The sequence below is a fragment of the Abramis brama genome (assembly GCF_963993115.1).
Source record: "Abramis brama genome assembly, chromosome: 12".
Lineage (NCBI taxonomy): Eukaryota > Metazoa > Chordata > Actinopteri > Cypriniformes > Leuciscidae > Abramis > Abramis brama.
In genome coordinates, this window is record NC_139974.1 from 33,024,818 (window position 1) to 33,039,362 (window position 14,545).

The window sequence follows — 14,545 nt, forward strand, 5'->3', positions numbered from 1 at the left end:
AAAGGCTAGCCTGTGTGCGCCTGTGTACTCGACAGGAAAATAAGAGTGTCATTTGAGCTTGTAAAGGCCAGTGCACAAGTACATGGACACAGCAGACAATAATACGTACTTTGTTGCGAGAGCTTATGATCTGTTTGATAACGATGCAGTCTGCAAGCACCAGGACTTTGGTAACGGAGGAGAGCAGCATGCGAGCAGCTTTCACCATGCCAGTCCTGTCACTAAACACCGTGCTGCGCCCGTCACCATCACACTGCTCCAGACCGGACACATCTGTCAGTTGAGCTATTGCAGTGCCTGCAAAAGAAAAATACAGCAGAATGTAAAAGATGTGCGCACAAGAGCTTAGCAACGTGCACAGGTGTCTATAGTTTCAAACTCCTATTCCTACGTATTAAACTTCAGCATGGAACTTGTCCCATTATGGACTGACTGATGCCTCAAAAATCATGTCGATTGTTGAGGAGAGGTGTGCTGTTACTTCAGACTCATGATTTCTGCCTCGAGGATGATGAAATGGATAACAAAATCTTTAACTGAACCATATCTAGAAAATATAATATATTCTCTATTATATTATACAGACTTGAGGGTGGGTTCTACTGACTTGAGCTATTAGTAACTACAAGAGCAACAGACAAAGCTTAATTTCCAGCCATTACCCCAGTCTTCAGTGTCACATGATCTTTAGAAATCTTTCCAATATGTTGCTTTGGTGCTCAGGAAACATTTCTTATTATCAATGTTGAAAACAGTTGAGCTGCTTAATATTTTAAATATTAGAAACCATGATACATTTTTTTTTACATCTTTGATGAATAGAAAGTTCAAAGTTCAAATGACTAAAGCCAAACCAAAGCAACAGAAAACTATTCGAGCAGTTTTATAAAGAAAAAAAAAATATGAGCAAATTTCCTTCAGAGGACACCCAGAAAAGTAGGTTCTGTCACCTTTTTTACAAATTTGTCACTAAAAAATAGCTGGAAAAGTCCACAGAAAGTATTTGGACACTTTTGGGACACTTAAAATGTATGAAAGCCATTGTATATAAATCCTCACCAGCAGTGAAATTGTAAACTGGCCTGTGGGAAACACTTAAGGCCATGTAAAACAAATACATAATACTGTATGGCATGTCTTCTCATCCCTTATAGATAAACAAACAAGCATTCATAAAAATAAATACATTTTTAAAAAATGCAATTTCAATAAGCACATTAAGACATCAAGTCACAGACCATTTCATTATTTACAAAGCAATCCATCACACTGGGTGGTCACTTTTTTTTTTAAAGCATCAATAAACATCTCTCTTTCCTCAGTGAGTGTTCACTAGCTCACAGCCCTGTCCAGACACAAATGCTACACTGGCTTATTTTTGGACAGGGTGACACGGACGGGATGTCATGTCCCAGTTGGAACATGCTGAAAGGACGCTTGATGAGGGCAGTTCCCTGCCTCGTGCCTCAATAAAGAAATGTTATTCCGAGAGACGGAAAGACTGGCACTTTGAAAAGTTGAGAAGAAAGAGGGTGAGAAATACATAGTAAGGTTTTAGGCATTGAATGAGAGTAATTTCTGAAGGGAAACAGCTCTGTTGGATGTTCAACGACACATTTGTCCATCTGAAGACTCCGTCCTGATTGCATTTAACAGCTTTTCTTTTGTTAAATCTCACAGTGGTTTTAACAATCAAGGTGCCTTGTGCAGAACGCTGTATTGTTGGGCAAATTACTCTGCCAGTTTGTGTACACCTATCCATATTCATCTGAATGGGCACAATGCAGACATTTCCTGCTTTGTTGGTTTTAACCTCTTGTTTATCAGCGGCCATACTGAAACATTCTTGTTTCTGGAGGGGATTGTTCACTAGCTCTGTGTCTTTCCTGAGCTTTGAAGCAGAGTCTTTGTGGAAGCTTATAGTTGAATCCCTTGAGCGGCACCAGAGACGTGGCGCTGTCCTAGGCAGCTGGCATTTTCAGCCAGCTCCTTTCAGAAAGCTTCCTGCTTTAAAGAGACCATGGCCCCAGGCGTTCGGCTTGCATAGAGGGTGAAACACTGAGATCTCAGCACCGATGCCCTTTAAAGACATAGTCTTTAGCATGCATCTGCTTCTTCTGAATGCACTTCATTATTTGAAGTACTATAGTATCGAGTCATAGCTCAAAAGCAGCTATCTATCTGCATAAGGCCGAGAGGTCCCTGAGCAGCAAGACAAACAGAAAATAATGCATTCTCAGCAAAACTTTATCTAGAGTTTACAACCTCTACATCAGCTTCGGGTTAAGGAAACTTTCAGAAGAAAGTGACTGAAATCTATGTGTTTAAAGGGAAAGTTCACCCAAAAATTTAAATTCTGATATTAATTACTCACCCTCGATGTCGATCCAAAGACAAATGGACACAAATGGAGATCTTTTTAATAAAATCAAAGAGCTTTCTTTCCCCTACATTAAAAGCCAAAGCAACTGCCACTTTCAAACCCCAAAAAGGTAGTAAAGACATCATTAAAGTAATCCTTAAAGGGATAGTTCACCCAAAAATGTAAATTCTGATATTAATTACTCACCCTCATGTCGTTCCAAAGACATTCATTTATCTTCAGAACACAAATGAAGATCTTTTTAATAAAATCGATGAGCTTTCTTTCCCCTTCATTAAAAGTCAACGCAACTGCCACTTTCAAACCCCAGAAAGGTAGTAAAGACATCATTAAAGTAATCCTTAAAGGGATAGTTCACCCCAAAATGAAAATCCTGTTATTAATTACACACCCTCATGTCGTTCCAAACCCGCAAGACTTTTTGATGAAATCTGAGAGATTTCTGTCTCATGCAACTACGTCAGCTATGCAACTACCACTTTGACCAATCAAATCAAAGTAGGCGGGTTTTATGTTCACAAGAAGCTGCTGAGCGCGAATTTGAGCAGAGCGACTCACTCGACGCTTCAGTTTACGGTCAAGTGCGAGATAAGATGTAAGTAGCTAAACTAAACATTCCATATTTGACAGCTTTTTTAGGTCATAAATGTGAAACGAATGACAAAAATAAATTGGCAAATGAATATACTTTTGTCTAATTTCGCCATTTTGAACTGAAAATAGGCCTATGTAATGTGACTAATTAGTTTACTGTCATTGCGAGGGGACATTAGCATTAACAAAGCCGTTTATATCATAGGCACAAGATTAATAATGAATGTGTACATGTTGAGAATTAATATACAATTTGTAGCCTTCAGTAAAATAAAAAAGTCCAGCTTTAGGTGGGGAAGAGACAGGGCAAGATGAGGAGACTGAGAGAAAAAGAAAGAGTGATGGATAAGAAGTGAGAGCAGGTACCATCTCCTGCCTGCTGACATGGTTTTAAAGCTAATTATTATCCTTTTTGGCCTTCAAACGTCTTGAAATGGACATATCAGAGAAATAAAAAATTTTAACCCCCTAATAACCTTAAATGTAGGACCTCTTTGATTATAAAACCCTGTCTACAGCCCTGTATTAGGAATAAGATCAATAATAAATGTGTACATATTGTGAATTAATTTAATAAACTTAGTTAGGCTACCTAGCTTTCCTAGTAGCTTTCAGTCAATTAATGCATCTGAGAAAATGATTCATAAATCATATGTTGATACCTATCAGTTGACCCTTTGTTTACTTTCTTCACTGACAGACAAAAATGAAAAGCCTATATCATTCAAAGCTCAGCTTTAGGAGGGGAAGAGACAGAGCAAGAGAAAAACAAAGAGAATAGGAGTGTGATGCTGATGAGGAGAGAAAAATAATCAGCTGCCCACTTACGTGGTTTTAAAGTTATTGTTATCCAATTTTTTTGGCCTTCAAAACATCTTAAAATGCACATATGTAGATCAGAGAAATCAAAATTTTCTCGGGGGTGCCCCCGAACCCCCCTAACTAGCATATCTAACATTCGGGACTTCAGTGATGAAAAAACCCTGCCATCTGCATGTTAATGAAACAAGTTAATAGTGAGTATTAGACCCTAAACTAAAGAGTTACTTATTTTATTTTATTTTTATCATACTCTCATTGGGGGCTGAGCCACAGACACAGACTGATTCATGTTCATACTGGTCACACACATTTAAAGTCCAACTGAAATCAAAATTGACCCTATTTACTTTGTTAACGCATATTACTAGTCTTGTGGTGAAAAATGAATCCGTGCAAGTTAATACACAAAAAAAAATTGTTTGCCGTGGTAATCTTTAATCAAAATCTGAAAAGTTACTTCCGGTCTGGAATGGCGTTCCTTCTCTGATGATGTAGGTTTGACGGCTTGGGTTGGGAAACCAGTCCCCTCAAACCGTTAGTCTGCTATGACCAGAGATGGAGAGGAGGAGCGCTAGAGTAAAACCCTGCCCTCTGTTCAATATTCCTTTCACTGGGAAATACGTCACAACACTGGAGAAAAGTCGTTTGCAACTTCCGGTTCACGGGGACTTTCAGTTCAGTTAGAACCAGATGCATATTTGTTGATATTTGTGTTTTGAAAAAGTTTTTGATTCATTGTTTTGACTCCTAACCAATATTCTACATTAAAAATTGTAGTCTTTTTATATGGGCTAGTAAAATTCATTTCGGGCTACCAAAATCTGAGGAGTGCCTGCCCGAAGGGCTACCAGTGATTTTTAAATTTTGCGAGCCCTGTGTGGTTAAACACAAAGTCACAGGTCACTTCTCAAATCAGGGCTTTCCCTTTTTAACGAAAGCTCTCTTTCATCTCCTTTAGATGATGTGCGCTCATACCTCAGCTGAACTACTTGTGGTAAAATCCAAAATAAAAATTTCACCAGTTTTAACATCTGATTAATTAAATTCAGATGAAGAGACAAGTCTACGTAACTTTTTTCTCCACCTGACTCGATGTGTTTTGGGCTAAACTTTTGCCCGTCACACATGGGCAGCCCCTGTAATAATCAGGAGGATTAAATGCGTGGGTGAGCGTTCAAACACTGTGGGGAGTCTGATAACTAACTTGAAGCCAATCTAATTCCAGTGTTGTTGCAGTCTTTTGCCCAGGGAGGTATGGGAAGGGAGGCGGGAGAGACCACCAACTAACAGTATTTATAGATACAGAACAGAGCTCCTATTATTTCAGACTGGAGAGACAAATGTAAACCACAACACACTTTGAGTCTTTGAGATAAATGGATTTGATTGACAAAGCACTTGTTTAGCTACTAAACATACAGTCTTCCAAAAATGACTTGGACTTGCAAAATATCAGACCAAGTGGAATTTATTTCAATGAAATGTAGAAAAAAAAAAAAAAAAAAATTGTTTAGGTTTGATAAAAGAACATATATTTTGTTCAAATTTAAGACAATCTCCAAATATCACTACAATCATTTGTGGGGTACAAGTCTATTAAATAAGTTAATGCAGAAATAAGTAATTCTCAGAATCATCTAGTCTTTATAAGAAACCTCACAGATGTCATCTCACATGAGATTTATTTTATAGCCGCAGCTGCTTGACTTTGTAAACCTCTTTAAACTGTCAGAAAAGATCAAATCTTTTTGTGCTCATGTTGGTTATTCTAAGAGCAAGCACAGCAACACTTCACCATGAACGAGAGATATGGAAACACACAATTGTGGGGTATTTTTAGTCAAACTCTTCAGAGACAGATGGGACATGGAGAGTTTAATAGAAGAGAAACTGCAGCACTCTCCCTTTTACATACACGGACAGATTCAGGAATCGCACAAAGAAACAAGGCCTAGGAAATGCTGCATTTGGTTCTTATGCATCTCAAAACAGCTGCATTCATAAGCATGTGAAAGCCCCATTTTAATAAAATTATAGGCTCTAAATATGTTACATTGTGCAAATACATTTAATTCATATTAATTTCAGCTCATAATAAAACTTGAAAGGTTAACTTTATCACACAATTGGAATTGGATTTCAATTGTAGGGCTTTCACTTTATGTTCGAAAATAGATTGCACAATCGATCGGACCAACCAACACAAGTTTCGAAAACGAAAATAGGGAATCGATATTAACCAAATATGTACACTATTAATTTTAAACGAATTAAACAAATAAAAAAATAAAAGAAAAATAAAGAATTCCGAAAGTGCAGTAGGCATTGCGAAAGCTAAAAAGAAAATTCCCACCAAATTTACGCGCCTATAGATTCAATCGGCTGCTGCTGGTGTTTTGACAAAAAATGGAGGACAACGGCGATCAACCTTTACGATATGAGAGACCAGTGAAGGGTTACAAATTTAAGAATCTATTTCAAATATGCTTCTGTACATAACATCATGGTAAAGAATCTTTTAAGGTTAAGATCTCAGCAAAGTTGCAATTTCTGTTTTCTCCTTATTGTCAGACTGATGGGATTAGCACACGAATGATTCACTGAGAATCTCACCTTTTGTTCTGCAAATGGCTTTCGGACCCAAATGGCTCTTGGAGCCTTATGCTGATTGAATTAGGATGGGCCAGACCCTCAGTCTAGGGTGTTACCTTAACCTGTATACTTAATTTGCATGCTTTGTTCAGAATCTCCACCTCTATGTAATCCCTCCCCCTTGGAATATATATAACTACAATGCATACTGTATTAGAGTTAGATCATGTTGGAAGTACTACAGCAACGTACAGCGGAGTTCTCAATAAAGAATAACTTCCGTTGAACGCGATCCCAACTGCCTCCTGGTCTCTGCTTCGATGAAAGAAAACTTTCCAACAGATGGTGCCTTGTGACCCGGATGGAGAAAAAAGGAAACTCAAAGAACTTCAAGCTCAAAGAACTGAATCTTGAAACTTCAAGCTCAACAAAAGATCTGACAAAGATTGCCAGACTGAATCTTTCCAGCTTCCTCCAGATTGAAAACTTCAAGCTCCAAAAAGATCTCAATGCCTGACTGAGTTCCAGACTGAATCTTGAAAATTCAAGCTCAAAGATCTCAACAAAGCTGACTGAGTTCCAGACGAAATTTTTTCTGTACAACCAACGATTCGGTGAGTTTCACTCCATTCAAAGAACCAATGCAGACCAGTACAAATGTGTTTTTCCTCTGCGCAGTTCAGAGAAGTAGTTAACAAACAGCTGTAGAGTTTGGTTAACTAAAGATGAGCCTCTAAAAAAAGTTTTTATTTTAGAGATGAAATTTATCCTCTGTTGTTGGCAGGGAAGATTAACAGTTACATGTTAATATTGTGTGTATGCTCTTGCTAGAGAAGACTGCTGTATCTGTAAGCTAGAGAAAGTTAGCATCAAGTGCTAATAGTTGGTATCCTTTGCTTTAGGCAGAGAAGAATTAGCTTTACGTGCTAGTTATGTCCGTTGATCCTCTGTTCTTGTCGGCAGGGAAGTTAAGTGTGGTAATTTGGAAAGTTAACAATAGTTAAGCTGTGTTAACAAGATTGTACCCTCTGTTTGTAAGACAGTAGAGAGAAGTTTTAGTGTTTTGTGATTGTGAAGTAACAAAGGAACTCACAAAATGGTTAGAAGGAATGCGAGACTATTTCCCACAACTGAAAAAGCTGGACGAGCTACACCGTTATGGACAGACAATGAGTTTAAGTCTTTGTTATCAGAGCACATGGACACAATAGTGACTGAGCAAGTCAGATTGAATTTAACAAGGAAATTTGACATTGATGCAGACAAAGTATGGTCAATTGAAGATTGCAAGAAAGTGTTGGGTGCATGTATCAGGAAGAAAAATGTGAAAGGCATTATCTGTTGTCACAGAGAATTTAGCTTATCCATTGCACAAGAACAAGCTCAGTGTATTGCTAAGTTAACACCTTTAGGTCCTAAAGACAGAGAGACTTGCTGAAAGTTTGCCATCAGTGCAAAGAAATTTTTCTGAGTTTAGAAGAGAGTTGTCCAAGAAGATGCGGCTCTATGAAATGTCTCTATCGGAAATCACCCAGCTAATATCACAGATCTTGACTGAGTCGGAATTCAATGATTTTGAAAGTGCTGTAAGCAATTCCGAACTGCAACATGTCAGTAAAGGTGATTTGAGAGAAGGTGTTTTGAAAATCCTAAAGAATATCTTAGGACCCAAAATCGATTGGTCGAAAATGACCAATTGTGTACAGAAGAAGGGTGAAACTGTTTGTGAGTACACAGAACGATTCTGTCAGTCAGCTGCAGTGTACAGTGGAATTGCAGACACGCCAGAGAAGGTGTTAGGTGATAATGGCCCTTTGGTTCGCACATGGTTTCATTGTCTTTTGCCAGAACACAGAAACGCGTTGCCTTACTTAAACATCACATGGTGTACAAGAACCCTGCAAGACAACTTGGACAGTTTAGTTACTTGGGAAAGAGACTCTGATGTCAAAGAGAGAGTAAGAATTGCAGCAGTTTCTGTTATGGTCAACTCAGAGAAGAAAAAGAAACGCAAATGTCCTAGAGAAGCCAGTTGTTCTTACTGTGGCAAGCACGGACATTTTGGAAAAGAATGTAGAAAAAACAAAAATAACTTAAGACAAGTTAACAATGTTATGCAGCTTTTACTACATTTGTTTGCTACTTTGAAGCAACCCCTCCCCTCGTCATTGGACTCGTGGGCAAGCTTTTTGAGGTGTTAACCATTTGGGCTGATTGCTTAATCTCCCCCGTAACTTACAACAAAGATGAAAGACTTATTGACTGTCACAGCCTTTGTTTGGGGGACATTCAGTATACTCACAGCCTTAAATGTTATACTGCAGAACATTACAATCAGACACCATCCTCTGTTAATGATGTTTATTAGGACTGATGTTTCACTGGAGAATGGAAATGTGCCAATTTTCTCACACACTCTACAGTGCGCACACAACAGGGACAGAATAGGACACATAGACCAGTGCGGAGCCCATGGAAGAACCGAAGTGCAACAGGCCTCGGGGGTCAGCCATTTGGTGAAGATTTCCTCATCCCCCACTTATCCCCACCTCACTGGTCCATAGGTGTCAAATAAATTAAGAAATAGGGAAAGAATGAAACAACAAAAGCAGACTCTGAAAACGATACAACCCGTATTTAAACAAATACTGCTACAACCCTAGTGTTTGAAGAAATACTGCTCTGTCGTCTCTTGTTTTCTGTCTTACAGTGTGCAGATAAAACTTGATGGCTTTTCCGAGATCCATATGCAACGCCCGTCTCATCTGCGTATGAAGCCCCAACCTCAAGAAGACAACCAGACCCACTGCTGAACGAACTATCACAAAAGAAAATGAAAAATACACAACGCAGAGAATTCACGGACCCTAAATTGCATGTTTTGTTTCTGTGTCAGCACGCAATTACAGATGAACAACACAGATCATGCTTGTGCCTGTAACTTTTACAAGAATGAACTTTTAAGTGTCTAAATTTGTATTTTGTGAGAGTTTTTAAGAACTCTCAAACGGGGGACTGAAGGGTTACAAATTTAAGAATCTATTTCAAATATGCTTCTGTACATAACATCATGGTAAAGAATCTTTTAAGGTTAAGATCTCAGCAAAGTTGCAATTTCTGTTCTCTCCTTATTGTCAGACTGATGGGATTAGCACACGAATGATTCACTGAGAATCTCACCTTTTGTTCTGCAAATGGCTTTCGGACCCAAATGGCTCTTGGAGCCTTATGGAGCCAGACCCTCAGTCTAGGGTGTTACCTTAACCTGTATACTTAATTTCCATGCTTTGTTCAGAATCTCCACCTCTATGTAATCCCTCCCCCTTGGAATGTATATAACTACAATGCATACTGTATTAGAGTTAGATCATGTTGGAAGTACTACAGCAACGTACAGCGGAGTTCTCAAAGAATAACTTCCGTTGAACGCGATCCCAACTGTCTCCTGGTCTCTGCTTCGATGAAAGAAAACTTTCCAACACCAGTGATAACCCCTAATAATTTGAGGAGTTCGATATGGAAGCACTTCGGGTTTTGGACTGTAGATCAAACTATGAAGAAGGACAAAGTGCTATGCAAACTGTGCAATTCAGTATTGTGAGTTCCCATATCATGTTTATAGGTTTTTCATTGAAGTTATGGCAGTCCACTCTGCTTTTTGTTTTTTGAGAATCTTGCACTCCTGTTTGTCATTGTGCACGAAACTTCATGCCAATAAATCATCAGAAATATTGCTGACTTGTGCGTCTCAAGCACCCTCTTCACGTTCATCCTAATGCCTGTTAGTTGTCCGTGGATTTGCCTATGCTTCTTGAGCACCAATTCAGCATATTAGAATGATTTCTGAAGGATCATGTGGCACTAAAGACTGGCGTAATGAGCTGTCAAATTCTGCTGTCATCAGGAATAAATGACATTTTAAAATTGAAAACAATTATTTTTAAACTGTAATATTATTTCACAATATCATTGCATTTACTGTATTTTTGATCAAATAAATGTAGCCTTGGTGAGCGTAAAAGACTTCTTTCAACAACAACAAAAACTTCTTACCAACCTCAAACTCTAGTGTATGCAACACATTGGTTTCAAAGGCTGATTATTAATATGATCTAATGTTTCTTGAAGTACCTCGTATGTGTGTGGTAACGTTTACTAGAAAAGCTGTTATGGATGTCTCTGAATGTTATTCCATTTTAATTATAATTCCTTAAATTCAAATTAGAAATGCAATTCTGCATCCTGGTGCTACACCAATTAAACATTTTAAATAAATTCTGCATGGTCCACAACCCTGACAGGCTGTCTTGAGCTTGTTGACAATTTACACTATGTTTAACCTAGCTGTCCATTTCCTGTTCCTCGTTGCCTGGTAACTCTACCTTGGAAAAGCTGCTTATGTGTCACTGCTCTTCCAGTTGAGTAGTGTCAAACTGACCTGCTCTCCGAGCTTCAAAGCAAGCCAGTCCCATCTCGTCCTTCAGGTCTTCATTCTCCACTGCAATGGCTTCACCCACCGCCACAAAGCGGCCAACTGCAACGCTCACTGCCTGCCCCACTCTCTGGATGGCCCGTAAAGTCTTCTCCGTCTTCTTGAGCTTGTCTTTGTGATTGATCAGTGTGGTAATCTGGAATGAGACAAAAAAGTCAGCGTTTAGCATAATAACATTATAATATATTAATATGCTTTAACATAAAATACTGAATGCACTTAAGGTAGTGTACCTTAAGTGCATTCAATATTTTATGTTAAAGCACATTAACCCGAGAGTTTGGGTCTGTATGATTTGAGTATTTGATTAAAAAATTCTACAAAAATCTTACTGATCCCAAACTGTTGAACAGTAGTACAAAAACAAAAAGTAAAAGAATGAAAGTGAACGGCAGTGAAAGAGGTAATAATGACTCCCTCCTCCTAATCCTCTTCATCAACCTACGTTTAACGTCACTTGCTCTCACACTTTAAGATACAATAAAAGCTATGGTCTTCTGTCTGCATCAGGATTGACTTCATCAATCATTTACTCAGAGCCCTTTACAATTTCCGCTCTCAAGAGCTGAAATCCCTCACCTCCTGCTGATGGGTTATGGCAGGTGGCCTGCTAAAGGAAACGTTTAATTGGAGTACAACAGCAGGGAGCATAGACAACACAAGAGCCTGAGAATAATACTCTACAACAGGCCACATGGAGCAAACATGTGCTACTGCCAACCAGTCAAAAGTAATATGGCAAGTTAAAAAGGATGCAAATACTAAAATATTCCTCTGTATTTTGCAATATTTCGTATTTTAGCTTAGAACTCCGCGTAATCAGTGACGGATTTCTCCTGCTCGGCAGTGTGTATTTGAGCATGCATAGTGAATGATGAATGAATCTCGAACACTTCATATTTACATTCCTCACGAGTGAGTCATCTGGGGTTTGACGTTTGGCGTCATCCATCTATCTTTTCCGAATTCACTCCAAACTGACCACATCATAGAAAACAGGATCTGTCTTGCTGTTTTGCAGTGAAAGAGGTGATGGTGTAATGTACTATATAGACCCTACCCAGCCCACCCAGACAATTTACTGAAACTAAGAAGCAAAAAGGGGTCATTCAGAAATCAACACAAGGAATGATCACCCAAGTTTACACATAGCATGATCTTAACCTCAAGAATTCCAACATTAGGAAGTTAAAAACATCTAATTATGCATACTCGTTTTACATACAAAGTTGTTAGCCAGTCATAATAGAGGTCATTTCATTTGCATACTGAAGTCTTAAAGGTGCAGCAGCAAAAACAGCCAGTTTAATTCTAAGGGTCAGGGAGATGGAGGAAAAATAACAACAAGAAACCTGCAAGAAACATCAAATTTCATCACATATGGACTTGAGGGAACGTAATAAATGGTGCAAAAGTGTAAAACGTGGCCGTTTTATACTATGGATACTTCACACTCTGTTCATTTTGGTTTATGCTATCATAATTTGTCATTCTGAGGGAGTTCTTTGAATCATTCCCATGCAGTCGAATGTCGACACCCACCGACAGAAGGGGAGAGTGATTAATCGAGTGGGAGGTGTTTCTACGTCATCCTGTGGTCCACTGCTCGGCCTGTCTCTGACACATCTCCCTGAAGATGGCTTGGGTGACTGAGAGATAAAGGGCCCTGTCCCTGCCTCACTGCCTCACTGCTCTTGCGGTGATATTAGACGGCTACGAGCCGTCCTGGACCTGCCAACAAATTGAGGGCCATTCATGAGTCATAGAAGGAGAAAAATGAAACATTCCCTGAGGAAGGGAAAAAATCCAGTTGGAGGATAAGGGTGTGAGGGGGCTGTGAACAATGGAGGGTTGAATGGTTCAACGTTTACATTACGTCAACAGTTCTGGAAAAGCACAACGAATAATGTTTATTCTGAGTTCAAGATGTTTATCTCCCAATCTTTGGCTTAGGCAATATGATGGTATGTGTCGTGCAATGGAAAGAAAAAAAGTATCAATTGGTAATGATTCTGCTATACTGATAATATCACGGTAGATCCGTTGTGTGATTAATATATATATATATATATATACCACTCAGAAAACTAACTTTGGTTAAAAACAAAAAGCAAATAAATATGTGTTAAAAGTGTAGGTTCTGTAAGATTTCATGTTTTTGAGAGAAATCTCTTATGTTCACCAAGGCTGCATCTATTTGATCAAAAAATAAACAAACAAAAAACAAAAAATTTTAATTTTAAAATGTAATTTTTCTGTGATGGCAAAGCTGATTCTTCAGCACTCATTACTTCAGTGTCACATGATCATTCAAAAATCATTGATAATAATCAGTATATTTAGAATGTTGAAAAAATTCTTTGGTAAATAGTATATCCAAAAGAACAGCACTTATTTGAAATAGAAATCTTTTATAGCAGTTTTTGCTGGAGTAGACTTTACAGAGTACTTGATCTTGAGTGCATCGTCAGTACAAGATCTTGACCAAAAATTGATGCACCTCTTGATGGAAATAAATGCTGTGATGTTATTTCTATCAAGAGGTACAGCAATTTTTGGTCAAGATCTTGTATTGAAAATGCAAGAGTCCAGCACTCTGTAAAGTTTCCTCCAGCACATCCCAAAGACTTCCAAGTGAACTGAAGGTCTGGACTCAGAGGTGCCGATTCATGTGTGAAAATGATTCTTCATGCTCCGTCCCAACCATTCTTTCACAGTTTGAGCCTGATGAATCACGACACTGTCATCCTGGAATATGGCCGTGATGTGTCTTCTTACATGGCTGTTTAGCCCTCTGGGCTTCTTCGCCCGAAAACGGGCGAAAACTTGAACGTTTCGAATTATTAAATTTTTTTGCTTCATCGGATGGGGGTGAAACTTGGTGACTTTTCTTTTATTACCTATATGAACACACAAAAAAATCAAGGAGATGATTCTGATATGTTAAAGGGTCGTAAAAAAAAAAAGTCACACTTAGCTTCCTCCCGCCCGAAAACGGGCGACATAGGAAATGAATGGGAAATACGAAAAAATAGGAAAACTCAGAGAAACTTTTGGTGGTACAAGCTACAGATCAGCCACTGTGCTGAAAAAAAGTGTACAGCAATGAAGGGGTGACACTCTAAAACATCAAGAGTGCAAAAAAGACACCCTCCCCCCCACACACACACACCCACACACACACAAACACACACACACACAGAGAGAAATGAACTGGTAAGACTGAAACAGCAAATTTTGCCCCAAACTATATAAAAATTATATAATCATAATAACTCCAAAACTATAGCAAGGAGAGTCAAAAGGTAGGTATCGTTTGAAAGAACTCTTTTTAAATTTTTTGAAAATATAAATTACATTACATTTGGACATTGTCCTGCCAAGAAACGGCGGATAAAAGACAATATATATATATAATTTTTATTATGATTTTGCATATCTTTCTTATTTGTCATGGAATAACTCAGGAAGGAAATAAGGTAGGAGGAAAATTCTTTTTTAGTGAAGTCCCCCTACATGTTAGCTGCATCTGGATAAAAAAATAATAATTTTTGGATAAAGGAATCAAAAATTACAGCATTTTGAAAAGAGATAGCCTTTTTGTACAGTCTTTGACACCCCCTCATGGGCAATTTTTTCTCCATGAAGAATATCTTGTCATA

General features: G+C 38.4%; 1 protein-coding gene across 2 annotated transcripts in view; it reads right to left on the bottom strand.

Moving 5' to 3' along the window:
• The window catches only part of ctnnal1 (catenin (cadherin-associated protein), alpha-like 1), a 64,436-nt gene that overhangs the window by 22,268 nt on the left and 27,623 nt on the right, over positions 1-14,545 (bottom strand). For both annotated transcript variants that reach the window (XM_084131282.1, XM_084131281.1), the window contains exons 2-3: positions 10,830-11,019; positions 110-297 (exon numbers count right to left, since the gene is read on the bottom strand). In XM_084131282.1, the coding sequence (XP_083987408.1) occupies positions 110-297; positions 10,830-11,019 (378 nt within the window). The remainder of the gene's footprint in view (positions 1-109; positions 298-10,829; positions 11,020-14,545) is intronic.